The 24433-nt window shown below is 42.5% G+C and overlaps 1 protein-coding gene across 1 annotated transcript in view; it reads left to right on the top strand.

Annotated features, from left to right (window-relative positions):
* GLUD1 (glutamate dehydrogenase 1) overlaps positions 1–9342 on the top strand; it is a 29191-nt gene extending 19849 nt beyond the window's left edge. The window contains exons 6-13 of the mRNA XM_038140623.1: positions 197–376; positions 1914–2051; positions 3138–3275; positions 3403–3483; positions 4246–4369; positions 5263–5354; positions 7301–7363; positions 7980–9342. Coding sequence (XP_037996551.1) covers positions 197–376; positions 1914–2051; positions 3138–3275; positions 3403–3483; positions 4246–4369; positions 5263–5354; positions 7301–7363; positions 7980–8099 — 936 coding nt within the window. The 3' untranslated portion in view covers positions 8100–9342. The remainder of the gene's footprint in view (positions 1–196; positions 377–1913; positions 2052–3137; positions 3276–3402; positions 3484–4245; positions 4370–5262; positions 5355–7300; positions 7364–7979) is intronic.
* Positions 9343–24433: the final 15091 nt, after the last annotated feature.

Below are 24433 nucleotides of genomic sequence, written 5' to 3'. Positions count from 1 at the left end.
TGACAGAATATTCTGAGGTGTTCACACAAAGTGAGGAAGGAAATCATCTTTACAAACTAAATTCATTTAAACTATATCATGTTCTGACTCTTAAACTTTCTGTTTGCCCTTATGTCAAAAGTGTACAAAACTTCTTGTTCCAGCTGTTTTTTTATTGATTAATCCCATGTCTCACAAGTCCTTTGCTGTTTTACAGGATATTAATGCTCATGCATGTGTAACTGGTAAACCCATCAGCCAGGGTGGGATCCATGGACGTATATCTGCAACTGGCCGTGGTGTCTTCCATGGAATTGAAAATTTCATCAATGAAGCCTCATATATGAGCTTATTAGGAATGACTCCAGGATTTGGAGATAAAACATTTGCTGTTCAGGTAACTTTTTTCCTTAGACAGTAGGAAAAAAAGTAGTACACAGACTTTCAGTAGAGCTGTTTTTAAAACAGGCCCTTAAAAACTGAGAGAGCTTTAAAACTTCCAAGTTAACCTTTACTCTCCAACTTTAGAAACATTTTTCAAGCAACACAGGTCTCCTTTATTTTAGACTGGTTTTTATAAACTGAACTTTCAATTGCACTCTACAGGCACAAAGCCTAATCTCTATAGTCATTATGATCTTGTAAGCTACAAACAGCAGAATGAAATACTGTTACACGAGGTCTTTAAACTAAGCACACTTTTCAGTGAGCTGTGACACTGGTTTTACCTACAGAAATTTTGTTGCAATGTTTTACAATAAAAAATTAGGAACAGGAGAAAGTAAGGGTTCCATTACAGAATAAGCAGCTGAAAAAATAGAAACTAAGACCTTATCCTAAATTTGTAGGGTTGAATATACATTTTTGGTGCTCCTAAGACTTGGGGATTTATGTACTTGAATTTTGAAAGTGATAGTCAGTAGTATGCATTATCATTCCTAAATTTTCCAAGAGAGGAAGCTTGTTCAACTTTAAACAGTATGTTAAATGGAGCGTTTGAGGAACTGATTTGTTTTGTTGCTTTCAAAAGTGCTTGTTAGAAAAGAAATAGCAGAGTAATTGTAACCTCCAAGTTGTCCTCTAGTTAACCTGTGGTCTGCAACAAACATCTCTGCCCTGCACAGGCCCAGCAGCACACTCCTCTCCCTGCACTTGGGCATTTTCAGGCCTGGCAGAGGACTAACCAACAGGCACTTAAGCAAAATATAGACTGAAAACATGGCCATAAGAAAAGCAGAAAATTCTGCGAGGAAAACGAACCTAGAGCATTTCAGAGACCTAAAGCATGACAGACTCTTCTGCCAAAGTTTGCTTCTAATACATCTGCAAAAATCCCAAATATAACTGAAGCTGTGTTATACAGGAATTGATTATTTCTGTATAATATATATTTATCCTATATATTTATAGCTTTTTTTTCAGCACAGAATCGTACAACAAACTTTCAACATTGATCATATGACTTTTTGTCTGCTATGTGTGTTCTTTTACTTCCAGAACATCAGCATCCTGGAAGTAAAGGAACTTAATGGCCTGGAATTAAGTCAGTAGTCATACAAAAATCCATTAATCCCTTTAAGAGGGTGCCAATCATAAAGTGGATACACAAAACATTCCCAGGTTGATAAACATCATTGTTTTGACACTTTCATACTAGCATTACCTCTTGCTTTCTATATTTCCAGTATAAAACACTTATCACAACTGTATATTGCTGGCTACAGTGCATCATTTCTGCAGTGAGATTCAGACAAGAATAGCATGTATGTAGATTTCTTCCATCTTGCCTATGCACATCTAATGCCAAGATGTGCCAATAGATGAAGAACTATTTAAAACTGTATTTGAAGAACTATTTAAAACTGTATTAGCCCTAGCAGTAATCATCATTTTAACTGGAGGGTTGACTGCTTTTCCCTTTCTCTTTCCCTCAGGGATTTGGTAACGTGGGCTTGCATTCTATGAGATACTTGCATCGTTTTGGCGCAAAATGCGTTGCTGTCGGAGAGTTCAATGGTTCCATCTGGAATCCTGATGGGATTGACCCAAAGGAACTAGAGGATTTCAAATTGGTACGAAACTTAGCTAAGCAGAAAGAGTTTCATTTTTGTCAGCTTTGCAAGTACATAGAATGACTGATGACTGTAACTAGTGTTGTGATATTTAAAGCATGCTGCAAATAGTCCTTACAAAATGGCTTAGAATTATTGATTCTTCTGACTTTCCTTCTTATCCCCAACAAGAATGCAAATGCGGGTGGTTCCTTTTTTACCCTTTAACCTTACTCTCAAAAAAATGCCTGTATGTGTGCAGGCTAATTACTTTTTTTTTCAGAACTGGAATTATTATTATTATTGTTATTGTTATTATTATTATATTGCCTTTCTCATGCCTAAACTAGAAAGGATGTCTTAAGGAACCAGGGCAAGGAGGTTCCTGAAGGATTCCTGACTGAGAATCACAAGCACATGGTCATTTAAGATGCACAAAGTGTACTTTTGCTGTTTCTTACCTGTTGGATGTTTCTGAAAGAACGAAAGCCTGCCTGGCAGTGTGACTTGAATGTGTAGTTTATAATGAAAACTGGATGTGGTCTTTTTATTTCAGCTTCCAAGTGAAGCAAACTTGAGGGTACAGTTCACAGGCACTAAAATACAGTCTTCTACTTAAAGCTTCTTAGGGGCTTATTTTATGTGTCTTCTTTTATATAGGGAATATTTGAATTTCTTTATCATCATCTTTCTCAAAAGAATGTAGATTCTATTACTAAACAAAGGCTATCATTGTAGTACTGAATTTTAAAAACCATTTGAATCTTATGTGATGCAACTTATCCTGGGTGTAGCAGACTAGTGAGTCATTTCAGTTGTTTGAAAGCTATTTTAAGAGCTGAGAGGAACCTTTTTTTTTAAATATTCCAGAGCCCAAATGTTTCTCAGTGTCTTTATGCAGAGAGCAGTTATGCTTCAGTCTTGGGAACTTTGTTCCTGAAGCTTTGTAGCTTGCTTTTTATGTCTAAGTAAGGATAGGAATTACATTACGTGCTGCCTCTCTAGTACTTTTGCTTCTCCTTTTTCTCACTCTGAAAGTCAGAAGGGAAGAAATTGGCATGAGTGCACAACACACTAAAACCACTGAGGTTTGTTTTCTTCACACAGCAACACGGGACAATCATGGGCTTCCCTAAAGCAAAGCCACTTGAGGGCAGCATTCTGGAAACAGACTGTGACATTCTCATCCCTGCTGCCAGCGAGAAGCAGTTGACCAAGGCCAACGCACACAAGGTTAAAGCAAAAGTAAGTCAGAGAGTTCAAATGGAAATGAAAACCAGAGATGATCTGTTTAAGTAGTAATTTTCAATAATCAGCATGAACAAACCCAAATCTATTCCTCTGAGTTACTCTGTGCTGTGATTTCTTTCAGATTATTGCTGAAGGTGCCAATGGGCCTACAACTCCTGAAGCTGACAAAATCTTCTTGGAGCGGAATATCATGGTTATCCCTGTAAGGCTCTATCATGACCTTTGATTTTCATTTCAAAGGAACATTTTTGTGAAGAGTACCAAGACCCTAGTTATTGAAGGCTTTTATTAATAGCCATTCATTCTCTAAGAATGTTTTTTTAATAACTGATGTCTAGGAAACAGGTGTCAATGTTGCTGAAGAATTATAACATTTATTAAAGACCTCACTACAACTTAAATGCCCAAAGATAATGATTGTTAGTTGACATTTGCTCAATCAGAAGTGCACTAAACACAGTAACAAGGAAGAATAAATATTCTGGCCAGTTTGTAGACATGGTGTGTCTGGATGATGCTCTGACAGAAACATGTACTGCAGAGTGTATAGATAGTTTGAAAAAAGTTTAGTGATAGTTTGAAAGAAGAAGACCTAGCCAGCTGTAATGACAAATTTTTTTCACAGAGAAAGGGTGTCCTGATCAAGTGATCTTGCTAGATAGAGTAGCTGATCTTCAGCCTTTACTCACTGAGATGGCCTAAGAATGCTCTAATTTTCTTACACTTGTGGTAAAAGAGAAGTAAGTAGTCTGTCAAGCAGATCTGAACTTGATGTGTTCTGAAGTCAAGTTCTATTTTAAATCAGTAGAAGTAATCCTTGAAGAAGAGGGTGTTGTCCTGTAAGAGTAAGAACTGGATTGTCTTCTGTGCTGCAGTTTAAAGTAATAATGCTGCTTGCTTTTGCAGAATATGATAGCGCTTTGTCACAGGGTCACAATTCAAAATATTTCTTCTTTCTATGCAGGATCTTTACCTGAATGCTGGTGGTGTAACAGTATCCTACTTTGAATGGCTGAAAAACTTGAACCACGTCAGTTATGGCCGTCTGACTTTCAAATATGAAAGAGATTCAAACTACCACTTGCTCAGTAAGTGCTCACTTCTGCTTCCACACACTGTTTAATTAATAGACTGGACTAGCAAACACCAAATGTGGGAGACATGGAAACAGAACTCTTTTAAATTCATCACAATTTCCCCAGAAGTCTGTAATTGCTGCTTACTAAATAATGGAAAAGGTTTCATAGGTTAACTGACCTGCAGCTCTAATGACTTAAGTTAAACACATTCTTTTCTGGTTATCTTTAAATTCTTTCCTCAGTTTTGTAAAATAGTGAAGTCAAGCTACTTAAGTGAAGTATTTACTACTTCTAAATAAACTGCACACTTTCAGTTGCACACTTGGTATTCAGGAAGCATTCAGATGAAGTTCAAGCAGGTGCCATTGTTCTGCACATACAACAATAAAGGATTTCTATAAAGGCCAATAATATAATAGAGAGAGGCACTAGAAAAACCTGCTTATGGCTCACAGCTCCACTTATGGTCATTCTGTGCTGCCTGCTTTCTGGGAAACAATAACAATTATGTGATGAGAGGAAGCTCAGTGGAGAAGAACTGGAGGATGTTGCTCCATTTTAAACAGTACTCTGTATAAAACATTAGAATCTTGAGACACTGGACTTGACAAAACATATACCTGTATTGTTTTTAATATAACCCTTTCTCATAAATCATGCATTTTAAGGTGTGTCTAAAGTAGGGGAGAGTTATAGCAATTCTCACGTAAATCCCTTTCTTAACTTTGAGATTGTGTTGTCTCAAATGCTCTTTGTTCCTATTTAGGAATTTCAGAATTCCAAGAACTAAGATTAAATAAATATCAGTGAAAATACCAAAGTACTGTTCACTGTCCTAAGGAAAAAAAAATCCTAAAATTTCATATTCTTCAGTTACCTGGCATCTACTTTTTTTCCCCTAGTGTCTGTCCAGGAAAGCTTGGAAAGAAAATTTGGGAAACATGGGGGAACTATTCCAGTTGTGCCTACAGCAGAATTTCAAGATAGGATATCGGTAAGTAGTTGCTGCTGGTTTTGTTTTTTTTTACTGTTAGGGGAGCTGTACTCTATATTATCTATACTGATATTGTAACTGAAATCTAAATTTTACCATTGTAGCTATCATGGAGCGCTTTCCCCCGAGCAAAGCATTAGTGTATGATTAGCTTGATGGCCAAACAAAGCAAGCAAATGATCTGAACTGCTTCAGAATATTGGAAATAAGCTATTTTTGATTTCTTTTACTTCAGTCCATGCAAAATACCTCCAAAATAGTAAAAAAGCTACAGTTTTAATACAGATGCTTTTTGTATTTTGGAGCTCTTGTTGATATAGTTTGCCTGGTTTTCCAAAAACCTTTGAACAAGATATCACACTACAGAGAGTTTGATGTTTCTGTAACTCCAGAATAACAACTGGGTGAAAAAATTGTAGCTTGGTCCTTTAAGAGAGAGTCAACAGGCAAAGAAATGTCAGGTAAAATTCATTGCTATCTATTGTGTAGCAATACATGGTGGGGAAATTTCCACGTGAAGGGATGGGTTGTGAGCTCATCCATTTGCATTTAAAAGGAAATTGTGGAGCTGATGACAAAATACAAGCCTAGAAATCCACTGCAATCAATAACCAAATCCAGCATTGGAAATTGTTCTGAAGGGGCAAGACTGACTAATGATGCACCATATGAATTCAGAGTGTGCTGCCTTCTGAATACTGTGTGCAGGTTAGGTCTCTGCATCTTCAAACACTGCAAGGGTGGCAAAAGTTCAGAGCAAGATCACAATGATAGATAAAATACAGGAGCTTCTCTGACATGGAACAATGGACTAACCTAGGTCCTTCTAGCCTGAAGTGGAGACAGTGATCTGTAGAATGAGGGATATGGAAGGAGGTGGGTACGGATAGACTGTTTACTGCAGGGAATGCTGGAAGATAGTGAGATGTGTTCCAACAAAAGCAGCACAGTGAGGTGCAGAATGAAGAATAAGGGGATGGTTCCAAGCAGAGCAGACAGTTCAGGTGTGCAATACTCTGCCAAAGATACATGGAAACTAAAAGCATCAGTTGGTTAGGTTTTTAAACTCTAATTCAGGAGGAGGTGGGACAAATGAGGAGGGGAGAAAAGTCCAGCAAGTTGTGAAAAACATTAAACCATGCTTCCTCAGGAAGAAATCAGGAGAAGTGCATATAAACTTGGACTACAGTCAGATGATAGCAATAGACTTTAGCCTGATCCAGAATGGTACATTTTATACATGTTAGGCTATATGTAGCCTGTTATGGGTTCTGTGGCTTAAAGCAAATGCTGGATCTCTTAAACACAAGCCATAGAAACTGGCCTAGTACATTCTGCTTCCAGCCCAAATTGGTATTTGAAGGAAAGCAAATGTTTTGTGGACCCAGATGTCAAATTATTAGTAAATTACAGCAATCAGGGTGATGGAACATTGAACCTGTAATGATTCATCCTAATTTTTCAACTGCTTATCGTTCTGTGTATTTAAATTTTAATGGGAATAAAGCTGTGGAGTTGCTAAGGGCTAATGTAATGTGGAGTATATGAATTTGGGATCTATGCCCTTCCTCAAACCTGTCTGTCTTCAAAACAATTGCAATAGGTTGTTGACTCTTGGAAACTTTTTTGTTTGATATTTACGGTGTGGTCTGAAGGCTGAAAACAGTAATTACTGCATCAGTAGATAATGGTAGCATCATGCATCTAGAAGCTAGGCCCATAAAAATCTTCAATGCTTACATCTGAGGTTTTAGAATTGAATTGACCCTAGCTAGCTCTTCACATAACACAGTAAAGGCTATTTAGATTCTTCACCCATCATTAGAAGAGAATGAGTGAGCAAGCTTCAGTAATTACAGGAATCCAACATCTCATTGTCCCCAGCACACAATGAGGACCTTTTTGCGTCTTGGATTAAACCTTGATTTTATTCTCTATTATTGCAGGGTGCATCTGAGAAAGACATCGTGCACTCTGGGCTGGCTTACACGATGGAACGCTCTGCCCGGGTAAATATTGCATAACTCTATATACTTCCATGAAGGAAAACTCACATGACTTTGGGACAGTTTTTCAATAGGTTGTACAGAATTTCTTTGCAATTAAAGGAGTAGATAAATAGTACATGATTAATGAAAGTCAGAGTATGAAGAATTTCTGCTCTGTGCCATCATGGCCAACTTTAACTGGGTATAATAAATACCATAGATTATTCTGGTAGAAGTAGTTTTTTCTACTTACTGTAGTAAGTAGAAACTTTTTAGTTGTCTTCTTGTACCTGGCTAATCTGGGACATGTACATAAGAGTGCTTTACTTCACCATTAGCAGTTTTGGATTAATTCCTCAATGCTGCATGTTTAATTAGTGGGACAAAGGCTACTTGAAACATCTCATCTCTCCCTATCAGGGTAAGACTTGAAAAGGGGTATTATAGTGACCTGGGAAAGATGTCTTTCCCTTTCAGTTGTCAGTTGTAAGGGGAATCAAGAAATTTCAGAATTGATCCACAAAGGGTCAGAGCTCTGATACCAATCTAGCAGCTCCTTACTTAGATCCTACAAGCAAAATTGTTGAGCTCTTATGGATAAACCTGCAGAAACTACATGTAACCTTTTCTGTTTCAGCAAATCATGCGTACTGCCATGACATACAACCTGGGTCTGGACCTGAGAACAGCTGCCTATGTCAATGCAATTGAGAAGGTCTTCAAAGTGTACAATGAGGCTGGTTTGACCTTTACATAAACAGGCCATGACCGCTCCTTGTTGTATCCCACCCCTCGCTGTTAATGTACCCTCTTCTTGAGAAAGCTTATCACAAGTTTACATGTAACCACAAATTTTCTTTTCTTCTGACATTATAGTGGATTCTATTCTCAATTAGTTTCAGTTCCAAACTAGTCTTTTTTACAATAAAAATCCATGGATTAGGAAATTGTATACAAGTATGTATCTGAAGATAACAGTTCATCTGCACTTGTGGGGGCCATTCTGGGTGTTTCGCCTACAAAACAAAATGGTACATTTTATGTATGGAAGAGTGGTCTTGCCACCTGAGCCACTTCTCAGACTTCAGATCAGATACTGTACTATATGAGCACTTAGCTCATTATTACTTCATGCACTTTTGTTTAATGACATAATTTTGGCTTCAGCACTTTCAGTAAGGCCTTGTATGATCAATGCTGTGGCATTGTCAAAGGAAGAATGGGCCTCCAGCAGGGATTAACTTTGATAGGAGTCTAGTTTTTATTTGTAGTAAAGCTTCAGGCCTGATTCTCTTAAGGCAATATTTTTTCTTTAACTGAGCTACTGTTACAGGACTGCCTTTCCTCGCTTGTTCAAGCTTTTTAGTTTGACTATCATCATGACGTTTGTAGCGCTGACAGACTAATATTTTTATAAGCTGAAACTATTGAGCAACTCTAGTTATGTTTTTAATCAAGTATCTACATAACTACTCTGACTGTAGGTTGTTTCCTTTTTTTAAGAAAAGGATATTCTGAATTTGGTAAGTAATCACACTTAGATTTTTTTGGAATTCTTTTTCAGTCTTTTCCCTTCAGAGGCTTTCTGAAAATTAGATACTGCCTTGGTGAACAACTAGAGTGAAACTGAACCCAGAAATCATTGGCCAAACCACAGAGGAGTTAGAATGCTGCTATAAACTTAATTCACTGTCTTAACACACACAGCCTTTTTTTTTTTTTGTCATCAGGAGGTCTTGAAGGTTTTGAACATAAAGTACAACAAAATGGACCTCAACAAAATATTGGATCAAGCACAGTTTTTGAAGTTTAAGGCTTTTGTCCCTTGGAGTCCCCTTGAAGTGCCAGATGTTATTTATGTAATGAATATGAATGTTTTTTTTAAAAAGACAATTAGTCCCTCCCAGAAACTCATGCTTTTTTCCTAACTACTTTGTAACTGCATGACATAACCTGGAGAGAGAGCAGTTATTAAAAAAAAGTTGACCTTTCCAAACCAACTATGCCGGTGTATTACTGTTTTCTATTTCATGCAATAGCTTTCCGTAGCTACAATCTGCATCTCTTCACAGCACACATGTCAGTTCACTACCTGACCACTACTAAGATACTGTCCCTGAATTATCTTAAGGGGCTCACTAATACAGATCTTTGTCTCTTGAGCTTGCCTGTCAGCAAGATTGCACATATTTAGTAAAAAATTTCAGGTCTTTTTAGCTTATCCTCAAAAATTTGTGTGAAGAACTATTTAGTAGTTAGCATGGAGCAATAAACCTGTGTGAGGCATTTAATTGGTGGCTTACTCCGTCATGTATGCTAGCATCTAGGGCTATAAAAGTACTGCAGATAAAACAAGTGCAGCATATCTATATACACACTGATACTATTTTAAAAAAACATGCACCCTTAGAGCTTGAGAATTACTGTGATCAAGGTATGGATCTCTAAACACAAGATCTGTATCCTGGATCATATTCTTCAGTGCTGTTTTTACATAAACCATTATGGTTTTAACAGTTTAGCTCTGACAAATTGTAACCAAAACGTGGAGGCTAAAAGCTCACAAATAAACAGTTATATTACGAAAAATAGAAATAATCTTAAAAGTAGTGTTGCATTATCTGGCAGCAAATTCATTTAAAGCAAAATTCTTACTGTTGTTCTCTCTCCCCTGCTTAATTTCCTCTATAGCTGGTAGGGCAGCCCTAGTTTGGCTAGGCAAACTTGAAAAATGGGACCCTTTCAGTGCTGGAGCAGACAGAAAGCTGGCATAGATAGCTAACTGGGATATCTTCTACCTCCTATCAACTTGGAAGGGAAAAAAAGCAAAAGCCTGCACCATGCCTGTATTCCCCAGTATATAAGCATCCTCTGTTCTTGTGTACACACACATTACCACTTCTTTTCAGGGGATATCTTGGAAAAAAAAAGCAAACCTAACACCTGGCATGATTTTACTAAACCCAGAGATGAGTCCTTAGGGTTCGCTGGATCTCTACTCAGCAGCTTGACTGCAGTAGTTACTGACCTCTTGTTAAACAGTCATTGTTGGAGACATGAATCCAAGCATATCCAAGGGTGGGTGTTACAAATACTTAAGGTACTTCCAATCAAATAATTGAGATTCTTGATGAGACAAATGCTTGGAGGCTGACTTGGAAGCATGTCAGCTGATTTGCCCTTTGTAGCTAAACACAAGAACTAAATCCTTATCAGTGATCCCTGACTTCTTGCGATAGCCTGCTCTGAAATAATCTCACACAGTTCTGAGCATTGTTGGCCTCACTCCTAACATTGAGACAGTTAAGAGGAAAAAAAAAAAAAAAGAGTTGCACGTTCCTTATCACATTTTGTGCACGTACCTCTCAGCACCCAGCAACAACAACAGAGAAGAAAGCAGCAAAATTTTGGACGTTTTCTATGAGTTAATGTGATTTCAGAGGTTTGAGTACAAAGCAGCTTTAGCCTTTTCCCAGCCCAAGCCACAGCTGAAGAAGGCAATCACTCTCTGGGATGCATGTTATAAATACTGGGGTTTTTTTTACTAAAACTGTAACTTCAGTTAGATGTTGGACCCTCCTTACATATAATGTACATACGCACACAAACACCCAAGTCTTATCTGCCAGCTAATAACCTTACCACTGCTTGTATTCACTTATATGCCACTAGACATTTACTAAGAAACTTGCTGTACTGTTTGGCTGGTAGCCAGTCAGGACCTGAAGTCAGACCAGAACACAGGTTTGTAACTGCTCTGGCTCACACCTACTACACGGAGCAAAGCACATCCTTACTGGGTGTTGGTAAGCTCTCATTCAGCACTTGATACTGCTTAGGTACATAGTTTGTGCTGAATAGCAGCTCAGCAAGTACTCCAAAGCTGCAAGTGAAGCCCATGAGGATGACAACCACAGTGTTCAGGGTCACATGTCACCTGCAAACTACTAAATGCAAAATGTTTTTATTATACAGAAGAGCAAGCAGAGCAATAATTTTTTTTTGTCCCAGCAAGGAACTCAGTACTATACCACTTTTTGTTTGTTGTCAACTGTCACCATCAGGAAGAAGTGTCAAAGCAATGGAAATTCTTGCTGTGATTTCAAGATGCTGGGTAAGTAACCTCTAAATTATTCTGTTACTAACTGAGAAGTCTGTAGTATCAGATTCTAAGATCTCATTCTAAGTTCATAGGCACAACAGAGTGTTCCTGGCTTCTGAGGATTTTTTCTGGTTGTTGGCGCATTACTCAGAATCACCTGGTTCTGATTCTTTCAGCTGCTGTTCCTGTGTGGGTTTAACAGGAGCCCTGCAGACACGGTCAGTGCCTCCTCTGTGGCACAGCACTGCCTGCTGTGCCTGTGCTGTGCAGAGCTGCTGGAGTGGCCCCAGTGACTGACAGCTACTGCAGCCAAGTGCTCTGCTGGCAGCAGTGCAACCTCCTGCTGCTGGCATTGGCTCTGAGCGTCACAGTGCTGCTGTGCAGTGCTCACATACACCTCAAACACACTTGAGCCTTCCTCAACACAGGACCTAACTGTGGTTTTACCAATGAGATCAGAACAAACACAGTCAGAGAGGCACAGCAGTTCTTACCTTGTCTGGAGAGGGCTGGCGGGTGCTCAGCTTGTGACACCTGTACCCACACACAATCAGGACTTAGGCTCAGTGACAAATGGGAGACCAGCTCTCAACACCTTGACTTTACATGCTGCCCACTTTAAGCCAGCCTTTACTCCACAACAAAACCCAAAAAAACAACAAACCAAAAAACATCTTGGCAGTAGTAGCTTGACACAGCTCTAGTTGCCTGCTCTGTGCAGTAATCCAGTCTTTCTAGACCAGTGACTGTAAACGTGTTTTTATATGTGTAACCAAAGGAATACATGCAGGCCAGGCAGAGTGTGAGTATTGTCTTTATTTCAGAGTATATGTAGTAGAAACTTGTTTACAAAAATTTCAGTGCTGATACATTTTGATCTTTATTGTCCAAAGCTTTTGCCCCATGAAGTTGCTTGGTTTGCTACATTTTTTACAGCTTTTTCACCAGTTTCAGCAACTTTGTAGACTTCATCAAGTGCTTTTAAAAGAGAAAAGAACAAAGGTAACTGTAGCATCATTGCAATAGCTACCCCTTTCCCAGCTGGTGTGGGACAAGAAGCAAGGCAGGGTTGAGGACCCTGTCTGGGTCCTGACGTTTTGGAATAAACACAAACATTACCGTACCTTTCTGACCAGCAGCCTTAGCCTGCTCTGCTGCTTGCTGCACAGTCTGGTTCACAGTGTCAACTGCAGTTAAGAGGAAAAAAAAAAGTCAATTAAGCAGTCATTACCCTTCCCCTAATTTCAACAGTCACATTTTCAAAGGGTTCCCTAAATGTTTCAGGGCTGGAAGATGAATTATTATTCCATAAGGATGGGCATTCTGATCTAGTGGTAGAGGTGCTATTAGGACTCTGGTTGCAGTTCCCCACAGCATCCATACATGTCGGTGTTGATGCAGATCATGGATGTTAATGTGGGGGACCTAGACTGTTCAGAAACAAATGCTGGTAGAGAATTGGGTGCAATGAAACCTTCCTTTTACTTAGCCTGGCTAGGATCTGCTGAGAGCAGTTTGATTGGTAAAGATTCTTTTACCAGCTGCATAAACTGGTGCTCACTCTCTGAACTGGCATGCTCTATGAGCAGCACACCAAAAATTATTAGTCTAATACTTTCTCTTGTACCTAAAGAAAATGTATTCTGTAAGAGACCAGAGTATTTTTAAAGGCAGGGAAAAGTTCAATAGAAGAGACATACTGAAAAATGAAGAGCAAGAGAAAGTATTGTCTTAAAGCCTAGAAAATAGTGGTAAATATTTGGATTATCAGCTTCCAAAAGCTGTGATCAGGGAAGTCTTGCTTACAGGAGTCAGAAGTTTGGGGCAAATGGCCTTGCATTGGACCTGTATTTATTTTATTACCCTAGCTCAAATTACTATTTTTAGAAACACCATAGATGTCTTCTGCACAATGGGTACTGAGGGGGTGGCTGACTGAGCAAGATATTCCTGATGGAAGTGGCAGGAGGGAGAAATGCTGAGGTGAGACATTTAAGTGTCTAAAACTTCAAAGGTCTCCAGGCTTGCACTGAATGTCTCTTCAACAGTGGTTTTATTAAGTGTCTTGTAAAAACCAGTGACCTATTTCACCTGGAGCTTGTAGGACATTTTCTACTACCCAAAAGACATGCTAATTATCATTACATGCCATCTTTTGCTGCAGTTTCCGAATGTCAATGATGTTCACTGCTCATAAGATGCAGCTAAGACAAATGCTTCCCATAGCAGTCTTAGGTCACAGCCAAGTTTGTAACTGCCTTCAGAACCCATGGGATAGATGCTAATTTTAGATACTTGCAAAGCTCAGTTGTGCCACTCTGTACTTGGCAATGGCTCCTGGGACTGTGCCTTTGGGGCACATGCAGGCACAACAGAAGTAGTTCAGAAACAAGGTAATGAATAGTTGCAAAACCACCAGATAGACAGTCTTTTTTTACTTGAAATCTGGCATTAATCCCCCTTTATTTTCATTTAAATGGGGGTTTAGAGGGTACCTCTAGGATCCTTCCAGTCAGTGCAGTACTAAGAGTGGCGTGATGAGTTCAGCATCGTGTGCTGTGTATTTACTGCCTGACATCAAGGTACATGCAGATTGCACAGAAGTGGCCAAGTCAAGCCAGTGCCTGGGACCACCCTCTGTTGTTCCAGAATCCAACTCCAGCTGGAAGAGCCATGCTGCAGTGCAGGACTTGCTGGGAAGGTATAGGCAAAGGGCTTCAGACAGATGATATCCAGGCTTCAGACAGATGATATCCAGGCTTCAGACAGATGATATCCAAAGGGCTGGTTCAGCTTCAAGTGCTTGGGACAGAGGGACAAGGACTGCAGCTACTATTTATAAACTTTGCTCTTAGAGTTTGTTGACTCCTAAGCACTTAGTTCCATCAGCTGATGGAGATTAGCACTCAGCTCCTCTGAAGATGATAAATGTCCCTTCTAAAACATCCATATTGTCTTCCAGCATAGGAAACAGCAGATGTTTCCCTCATGTTAAAGAAGTTAGAAACATCAAAAAGCTGCCACAAAATACACATTTCTAGGACTACTCTATGGCAGAATCAGAAAGAAATCTTCATTTGAAAAATTGATGGCTCCCTTTCAATTGCCCTCATCCTGGTGTTTTTCTTTCATGCTTCAGCATAAAAATAGCTGAATTAAGAATATATCCAAATTCTTTGGAAAAGAAGGTGGCTGTGGGATTGTTCATCCTTCATCTTCCCAGCAAAAAGAACCAAGTAATGGTAAATAAGTAGCAGGCTTCCCACTTGCTTCACTGGGCAAAGAGCCCACAGGTAATATTTCTACAGCATTTGAAGTCACAGGCAAAATAACTGGTTTCAAGAGTTTACCTAAATGTCATGTAAAGAAATATGAAACAGTTTCCAGTGCTCACATCCTAAGCACAAACACTTCAGGAACCTCAGCAGTGCAGGTCTCCATGTTAAAGCTCCACTAACAATGGTTATTTAACTTCAGGGCCAGTTCAGCAAAACTCTCTGCAGGAGTGAACTTGGCTCATGCCCTGAGCCCCTGCAGCTGCACTTGTGCTCTTGGTGGGGTGTGTGACTGCAGGACTGGAGCACTGACATCAGGGCGCTTCACTGCGCCTCTCTGGGCAGCACCGGGCGGATCAGAGCCCTCAGAGCTGGGACACTGCTGCTACAGAGCTCATACTTGTCATGGCTGGTCATATTAGGAAGCAAAGCCCTAAACAAGCAGCCTCGCCTCCACTCTCAGCTTTCTGCTGTCCTGTCATCAATGCATCATCTGGGCACCCACTCACTATGAACCAGAATAGGAAAAGTTGTTGGAAACCCAGTAGTTAATGTCAGACCTTCACTTACTATAGTGTTAGAGGGCTTGGAGATTACAGGATGTGCTGACCCTACCCTTGAGGGCAGCATCTATAGAGTTCATGCCCCGGGGGCAGATTTGCTCCCAGCAGCAGGGGTGGGAACAAAGCAAATACTTTAACACCCAAGGCACAGGAGGAGGGAAAGGAGCAATTTGTATTTACCTGCCACTTGTGCAGCGCTTTCAGCTTGTTGCACGGCTTCCCCAGCGAGCTTCTTCCCAATACCGAACATGGTTGCGCTCAGTCCTCTCTCCCCGGATGAGGCGGGCGAGTGAATCCCTAAGTTCGGTTCTGTTACACTGTTTGGCAAAGTGCAGCTTTTTATAGACAAAGCAGGACTCCTCCCAGTAGTTAGAGGGCAAATGCAAACTGGAACCGGGAAAAGTCATGAGCGCTTGTTGGGTGATTAATATACCAGGCATAAAAGGGTGAAGAGACATTAATGTTTGTTATGATTTCCTCCCCGGAGAGAGGGCGTGGATTCATCGGCAGAAGTTTTCCATAGCCCAGGAATGAAAGCTTTGTTTTTCCATATCGGGGAGTTGGTAAACAGTGTGCATGCCACAGCTGTCCTGACCAAAGGCTCCAGTGCCGCAGGGGGATACACAGACTGGCACAGCCCGTCGTGAACCGGGCAGAATAACATTGCATTGCAAAACATTCCGCTGAAGAATTGCTTAAATCAACTCTGTCATTTCAAAACCTTACATAGAAAAGTATCCAGTTTCAGATGATTCTTGCCCACATTCTTTTGATCCCCAGTGGGACTTAAAATTCACAGTTATAAAAAGAAATGGAAGGCACTAACCCTGCTTTCTAAAGTGTCTGATGAAATCTTTATTGTGTTAGAGTAGGCTCATAATTTTGTGGTGTGTCATAATTAATATTTTAACCTCTTATTTACGAGGTCTGGTTCAGGAGAATAGGTTTGTGCCCTTCCCCACTGTCTCCACAGCAAACACTTTGCAGGACCCAGCACAGCCTCCAGAGTCTCGGGCATCAACAGCAGCTGGTGGGGTTCAGGTGGGCTCACTCCAGCTGCCAAAAAGCTGAGCTGCCCAGCCTTGTCCCCCCAGCTGTAGATGGGATGTGCAGGAGGCAGACTGCGAGCATGTGGCCCCCACAGAGCCCTGGTCCCTCTCACAGGGCACCTTTATGTTGTCCAGCCACACAGGAGCTGACCTCACCCCAAAACACTAAGCTTACTTTTTTCTGGGATCACAAGCTTTCCAGCAGAACTACTGTTGTGTGTTGTACTGTGATCAACAAAGGGTTTCACTCTGGTGATCAAATAAATATTGCTGAAAGCAGGGTGAAAATGCATCATCTACCTCAGAACAAGGGTTCATGTATCAAACTGTTCTGTATCCTACAGCTGCCACCACAGGTGCTCTAGGAATATGTCTCTTGAGGCCAGGCATGGCACTTCATGAACAACAGTTCCTCTGCAATGTCCCTTTTCAGCATTACAGTAAAAGCTCTGTTTTCTTCCCACCACTGCCATTTTTTTGTTACAGACCACAAAGTCCTACTTTATATCAATTAAATAGGATGTAGAGTTACTGAGGGTAGTGGGGGTTCCCTTCCTCATTTTATCTTCTGACAGCAGGGAAAGGATTATTCACCTTTTCAGATTATTATCTGAAAGGATTATTCACTATTCAGATAATTATATGAAAGCAAATTCTACCAGAATGTGCTTACAAAAAAAGAAAAAAACACAGAAGGAAAGTAACAATATTAGTTTTAAACTGACATCAAGTCGAGGGTTGTTGACAAAGTTCAAAACAGACCTGCAAGCAGGAAAAAAGGAAAACAAACACAGAAATATTTCAGATAACTCAGACCAGCATCTGATCAGTGGAAATTCTTTGCACAGCAGCCAAGAAGTAAAACGTACACATTGTTCCCTGTGACATCCTCAACTACCCACAGCCAGCCTTGTTCACAGGAAATTGCAATTTCCTAGTCCTGTTCTGCTGCTGCTCCAGTTACTGACAGCAGAGAGATGCGCAAAGACAGCAAGACTCAGAGTCAGCAACAGGTTTGTGTATTTGCCGAGGTGTGTTATCACATGACATTATCACTGGAAATACCCCTCCTCATCCTATCCCAATTCCAAAGTGAAGAATGGTTCCCACTGTCACGCACTCCAGTACCACAAGTACAGCTTTTTTTTGAAAGCCACGTTAGCTCATAAGCAACTTCCATGGGTGTAGACTGATACAGCACCAGCACTGGCTTTCCAGTGAACATCAGCACAGAAATAAAATTACAGAACCAACCCATATTACACGACACCAACGCACTGCAGGTACATATTGAACTGTAGCATGGGAGAGGAGAGAGCATGTGCCATCACAACACTGCCTACACACAGGTAAAGGTGATGTTTGCCTCACAGAGTGAAAACACATAGCATTAAAATACACCCCACTTTTCAAATACAAAAACGACCCATTTTCTCAAGGCATGGAAAACCAACGAGGGGGTGCAGCTCCCTGCAGGCAGCAGGCCTTTGATCACGCCTGCATTTAGACTGACACGGGCTGCACTCAGTGTCACGGTATCTGCCAGTGCAGCAACACATCTCACTAACTGCGCTCCCCAACTGCACAGCTCCTGGCACGGAGCCCCTGCGCCACAGCCGCTGCTCTTGCTCTGCAGGGCCCCTCACCCTGCCCGGCACAGGGACACGTCCCGGGGAACTCGGCTCGCTGCTGCTCGGGGGCTGCCGAGAGCGGGCCTGGCTCCGCCGCCGCGGGGCTCGTCCTGAGGGCGGCCCGGCCCAGGCCTCGCTGAGCCGGCACGGCGCCCAGGGCCGGCAATGCCGGGGCAGAGCCGAACGCGGAGGCTGGAGCTGCCGAGGCACAAACACAAACACTGCCGGAGCTCAGCCACCAGCCAGCACGGGCAGACACGCCGAGTTGCAGAGCAGAGACAAAGCCCAGCACCTTCACCATGGGCAATGGCTGCAGGGCCTTCATCCCCCAGGCTCGATCGCAGCGCCCACCCTCCCAGCACACCGCCACCTCGCATGCCCGGGTCCTACCTGCCCACCATGTCCTCAGCCAGCAGCTCCCCCGGGGAATCCTCTCACAGCCCCTTTAAAGGCTCCCCAGCCTAGACCCACACAGCCAGGCAGCCCCAGCCCAGGTGCAGCAGGTTTTGGGTAACAGCCCTTATTTGCCACACCTGGTGGGGTTTTGAGTGAGGGTCCACCTGTGTGATTGGTGGGAAATAAACTTCAAATGTGAAAGGAACATCACAGTCCATTTGTCCTATGGGCAGGAAACCCCAGTGCTGCTGTGGCCCCTGAGGGCAGACACTGCTGACAGCCCCAAAAGGGAGCTGGACAACGTTGTTCATAAGCTCAGATTTCAAGGAGTGGCTGGGATATCCTTTCCAACATTGCTAATCCAGCAGTCTTGGTTACCTGGGAGGTGGGACCAAGAGGGCCCCAGTTTGCTGCCCGCTGCTGCTGCTCCTCTGTGTGGAGGAGGGAGGTGGCGTGGGGCCTGCCATCGTTAGGCCCTGGTGTAACCGCATCACCCGGGCACAGCGTGCAGCCTGCACAGCAGCTCCAGCTCCAGGACATCCCAGGGGCACATGGGCAACAGCATCCAACACACCAACAGTTTATTCGTCTCCAGGTTTCTTGATCTTACTTTGCCACATGACAGGAAACTACAGCTGCAAAGACTGGTTTCAGAGAGATTGGATTCTTGATAACCTCCAGACCACTAATCACAGTATTCACCCAAGAGAAGGATAAAAATCTGGTAAAAGCTGTGCCCCACCCATGCCCCTGGCCTGTTGAGCTGTGAAGAGGAGATGAGGAGGGCTATTTGCCCCTCAGCCCCCCGGGAAGGTCTCTGGGGCATTGGAATGGGGCATGGAGCAGAGGTGCTCGGGCTGGGCAGCCCAGCCAAGTTGAGACACGAATCCTCGTTGCTCAGCATTTCATAGCTAAGGCAGCTGCAGGCACACCCAGCACCTAATATAGGGAAGTCTGAGAACTCAAGTGTTAGATAACTTCACGTGTCCAGGGCTGATGGCACAGGAGCTGCCAGGAGCTCTAGGGATGTCTGCTTTACTTTTACAGAACATCTGGAGGCTTCAGTTGGGATAGGAGGATGCAGTCCTGAGCTGGGTCATGGTCCCTATGTGATGCATGAGCGAGAGAGAGTCCCAAATACTTCCAGACCAAAGAGCACTGTGACTAAGGCAGGGACCTTACTTGTGGAGCAAAGTGCTTAAGTTTAGACCTGGAAACACTTGCCAGCAAGTGACTCAGACTCACGGGTGCCCACGGCACAGCGTGCACCCTCGGGACAAAGAGATGTGAAATACTCCCATCAGGCTCCTGAAGCAGCAAGGGCATCCCTGCACTGGAGAGCAGGAGTCAAGAACTGCCTCTGGGTGCTCCCTGGTTGGATGCATAAAGTGATTTCTCCTCTCTTAATTCAGTGGGTGACCTCCAGTAGTCCCTTCAGCCAGGCTGTCCAGTCCCTACCCTGCCAGCGCTGCTGCCAACCCTGGGCCAGTGCAGTGGGAACTGACAACTGAGTAGTCACACTGAAGACAACTGGAATAAAGGGATATAAAACTGCACACCAGGAGTCAGGGCTGCATTCCCCATGTACAAAGCAGGAGGAGCAGTGTCTGTCATGCAAGGGGACAATAGGTTTTACTGGTGAAAATACTTGCAAGTGTACAAATATTTTTTGTAATTAAGTTATTTGCAGGCAGAAGAAAAAAGGTGTGATGGAGAGTGGTGTATGTGTCACACTGGTGTCTGAAATGCTGAGCCTAAAGAGCACAGTCTCTGAAGATTTCACCATCAGGAAGGTAACTATGAAAAGTACTAAATAATAAAGTACTATTGGGGGTTGCCCAGTAACTGAGAGTGCAATAGTCTAATGCTTTTTCTGTGAGCTTGTACTTGGGTAAATATTTAGGCTTTTAAAGCTTTAAATGACAGGAGCCATTGCATAGGGCATTGCTCTGTGCAAAGCCCTGGACTATGTTTACTCACAGATGGTCTATTACTTATAAGGTTCTGTAAAGGCTTTTCTGTTCGTGCAGTCCTTGTGCAGATTGCAGACAAGTGTGGTCTTTGGGTCCAGTGATGAACCAGTCTCTTCTTGGACCAAATTCGCAGACACTGGCTTCCAAAAAGCCCTGGACAACCCCAGCGCTTGGTCAAGAGGTGCGAGACTCTGATACCTCAAACAGGCCTGGACTGCCCTATTTCATTGCAGCCAGACAGTTTTGGACATGCTTGGATTTTCTTTTGTAAGACACAAATTATATTCTTACTGAAACAGGCTGGTAAGGCTTCAAAGCAAGAGTGAAAGAAAAAAGGGGGAAAAAAAAAGAAAGGAAATATTGCCTAGCAATGAGAAACAGCCTGAGGCTGAGTTAAGAGCACTTACTGTGAGTGAGTGGATATTAGTGCCTTCTGTTGACAGAGGCAGCACTAAGAGGGCATCCTGTCTGGCTGCACAGCCTCTGATTGCCCAGCAAGCAGCAATCTCAAATAAATATTTCCATCTCCTAGGCGAGAAGATTGCCCCCTTGCCTGTGTGGCAACAGCTCTGTCCCTGCACAGGCCATGGCTGGCTGGGGCTGCCTTGGAGCACCCGCACAGCCTGCACACAGCCTGCACACAGCCTGCACACGAACCGTAGCTCAGGCGTGGCTGGAGCAAGAGCAGAGCACCCTCAGGGACCTCTCTTGCACCTCAGTGCTGCCACTCGGCTTCAACAGCAGTGCCCCAGGTGAGCACTGGGGTAACGACGATTCCAGGGCTTGTCCCCAGGAGATTTAGCAGGACATGTGTTGTGGGTAATGGAAACAAGACATTTAGATGGGCATCAGACTGTAGGAGAATGGAGAAGGGGTTAGACACCACCTTCACTCCCAGACACCACAGGGCTCCTCTGCAGTGGGGGCTGTTGGTTTCCATCCTTCTGCCAGACTGCAGAAGGGTTCAGTACTCCCCTCCCTTACAGTGACCTCACAGGGCTCTGAATCAGAGAGCAAAAGGGATTAGCAAGACACTGTGCGATCCTTCACTGAAAACCCCAGCAAAATAATGAGATTATTAAATAACAAGATGATCTGAGTAGGGCAGATCTTACAGTACCTTTATTTATCTTAATCTAAAAATGCAGAGGATAGGAACAAACAAACAACTGACAAGAAATATAACTCCAGTGTAATTTTTGATTATTGGAAGAAGACTCAGTTTCATCACATGACTGTTCTGGTGTCCTAATTATGAACAGTTTCACTGGCTTTGTAAATACACTCAGCAAATGTGGCAATAATCACTGAGCTGTTGTAAGAGCAGGGCAACAGCATTGCTGAAACCTTTTCAGCCACGTTGACAATTGTGAGCAGATGTGCTAAAAGATGCATTTTTTTCTGCTTAAAGGATGAGAAGGACCTTCTGCCTTATAAAATTTGTATTTGAAGAGAACAAAATTATCCAGATATCAAATAGCTCTCATTTTTCTACACAAAGAAGTAGGTAATAGCAGACCACAGAGAGATTTATACAAGCAGTACTGTTGACTTGAATTAGCATCATTTTTTAAATCCACATTTTTTCCCAAAGCCAGACATTGCTTCTGCAGCCTGTCCGGCCACTTTTTCTACTCCATCTTGTGCTGTCTTGGAAGCCTTGTCAAAAGCTGCAAGAGAGGGAAAAAGATAAGCAGAAAGTTGGAAAAATGCAACATGGTTTAATACTTATCATAGAAGAGAGGTGTGAAAATTATTAGACTACAAAAAAAGGAATGATATATCTTCAAAAAAGGTTCTGGACATTTTGCTGCTCCTCATCTAACATCAACAGGTGCCCAAGCCTGCCCTTCTTGTCACATCCATGGAGCTGTGGAAGGTGTCAGCTCTAAGAGGATACTGCCAGTGTGTTTTGGCTTTCATGAAATATTTTAGACCCCAAAATTGCTAATTCACCCCTCATATTTAGAATCTTATTAAATTAATTTAAAAAAATAATCAGCTTAGTTTTTAGTTTAACTTGTTCCCAATGCCCAGCTGCAAGATGCCAACCCTTGCTTGACAACACCATTTCACCTGCAGGATCAGTAATGTTCAACCCCAGCTGCTGCCCCAGCAGGTGCTGGGATCCAGGGTAGGGCTGGACCTGGACAGAGCCCTGCCCTCAGGGCTGGGGTGGGGGGAGCAAGATGTAACATAGAGTTACTTAATCCTCTAGAAAGAAGAGCTGTCCCCACAAGTTTTCTAAATAGGAAGCCAATGTCTGAATGCTGTGCGTGAGACTCGGTGGCCAGGGAGTGTCAGCTACAGGCTGCCAGAACATGCGTGGAGCTACTAAGCAACAGATCCTGAAATCCTTCTGTGAGATTTATACAGGTTGTTATAAAATCGTTAAAGTTGTTATAAAATGTTAAAGGTTATACAAAGTGGTGACTGAAACCAAGGACTTTCAGGCTGAGAACACCTGTGGGACAGAGGAGAATGAGCATGGGCCGCTTCTGGCTTGTGTTGAGCTTCTCCATCTTGATTTGAACGTCATTGCTCCTACCTTTCTGGCTCGCATCTGTTATCTGGTTGACTGCATCCTGAGTGGCCTGCCCCAGTGTGTTTGCTGTAATGAAGGGAAAACAAAATCAAAATCCTTCCCAGCTGTTGGTGTTTCTGGTTACGGAATTCCGTACGTCAGTCAGCTTTCTGCGTGCCTGCAGCAGGCTGTGCCCCTGGCAAGGGCCTGGGCTGTACAGAGCAGGCTGAGGCTGTGCCCTTCACAGGGCACCCTGGGCACTGTGTGCTGCCACAGCAGCTTGCCCCGAGATTAGCACTCACCTGGCACCTACGGTCAGCTGAGCAAATCAATGGCAGTTAAGCAGGAGATAAGAAAAGATTAGCAGTGAGTTGGAATGATGACATTTAGCTGCAAGCTGCTTATTTAACACTACACTTGCTTTTATTGATTTTTCTACCTTATTATGCTGGGGGTAGGTTGGCCATCTAACGTGCATTTTCCCTATGGGCCGTTTGGGACTAGAGCCTGTTCTAAACTGGAAGCAAGTGCATTAAACAGAGCTGGACAGGAGAAAGGAGATTTTTACAAACAAGATATGAATAGAAGAAGAGGAGCAGAAACTAGAAACGTAACAGATCAACTCCAGAATATGAAACATTTAAAAAGTGAGATGCCTTACAATTGTAAGATAGCTGATAGTTTATGAAACAGTGAAGTGCCTCCTCACTGGCAGGAATATATTCAGGATGCAGCAAAGACTATTTTGTTTTCCAGAAAGGGGTTCTGTAATGTTTGTGGGACTACAACACATTTATCCCCAAATGTATGGAAACTTTCTGTAACTTCAATATAATCAATGATGTTACTCATGTATTTCAGCTATACAAGGAAGTGTTTGCAGGATCAGAATCCTGAACCATATCCAATCAAATTATACACTACCAGGAAAGAGCAGCAGGCAGACACGGTAGAGAATATACTATAAAAAGCTACTGTAAGCTGTACACATTTTGCAACTTTTCATTTGAAGGAAAAACTTTTATGCTTTGCATTGAGAAGTTGGTTTCCAATGCCAGCGCTAATGACAACAGTGCTCAGCCTTAGAGCATGGGCATTGCTATGACAGAAATGTGCATACAGGGTTTTTTAAACCCTGCACTCTGGTGATCACTGCTGAAGAACACAACAGAAACATGCCCTGTACACTACAAACTATCCATTGCAATCAGTGTATTACATTACCAGAAGGCACTGACAGGCCAAAAGGCAAATGTTAATCAAAGCTTAATTCCAACATACTAAAAGGAGTGCTGATTAAAAGCCACTGCAGAGCATGAAAAAAGACCATCCTGAGCAATGCAAATGGTAAATACAAAAGGTTGTTACCACAAAAAAAAGGCTTCGCTGCTCTAAAAATATTAAGTTTAACATTTTGGAGAGTGAGAAGAGTTGGACAGTGCCCAAGAGCCACAGAGGGAGAAGTGGGTGAGTGGGGTGAGGCAGCTTTGAGAGCCACGGCTGCCCTGTGGTCTTCTCCAGGCGATGGCCAAAACTTGCAAAGTGAAGAAAAAAAAAAAGCTGTGTCCTGCTAGCACT

Source organism: Motacilla alba, chromosome 6, assembly GCF_015832195.1.
Source record: "Motacilla alba alba isolate MOTALB_02 chromosome 6, Motacilla_alba_V1.0_pri, whole genome shotgun sequence".
Lineage (NCBI taxonomy): Eukaryota > Metazoa > Chordata > Aves > Passeriformes > Motacillidae > Motacilla > Motacilla alba.
The sequence above is the reverse complement of the archived record's forward strand: the minus strand, read 5'-3'. Positions and strand labels throughout refer to the sequence as shown.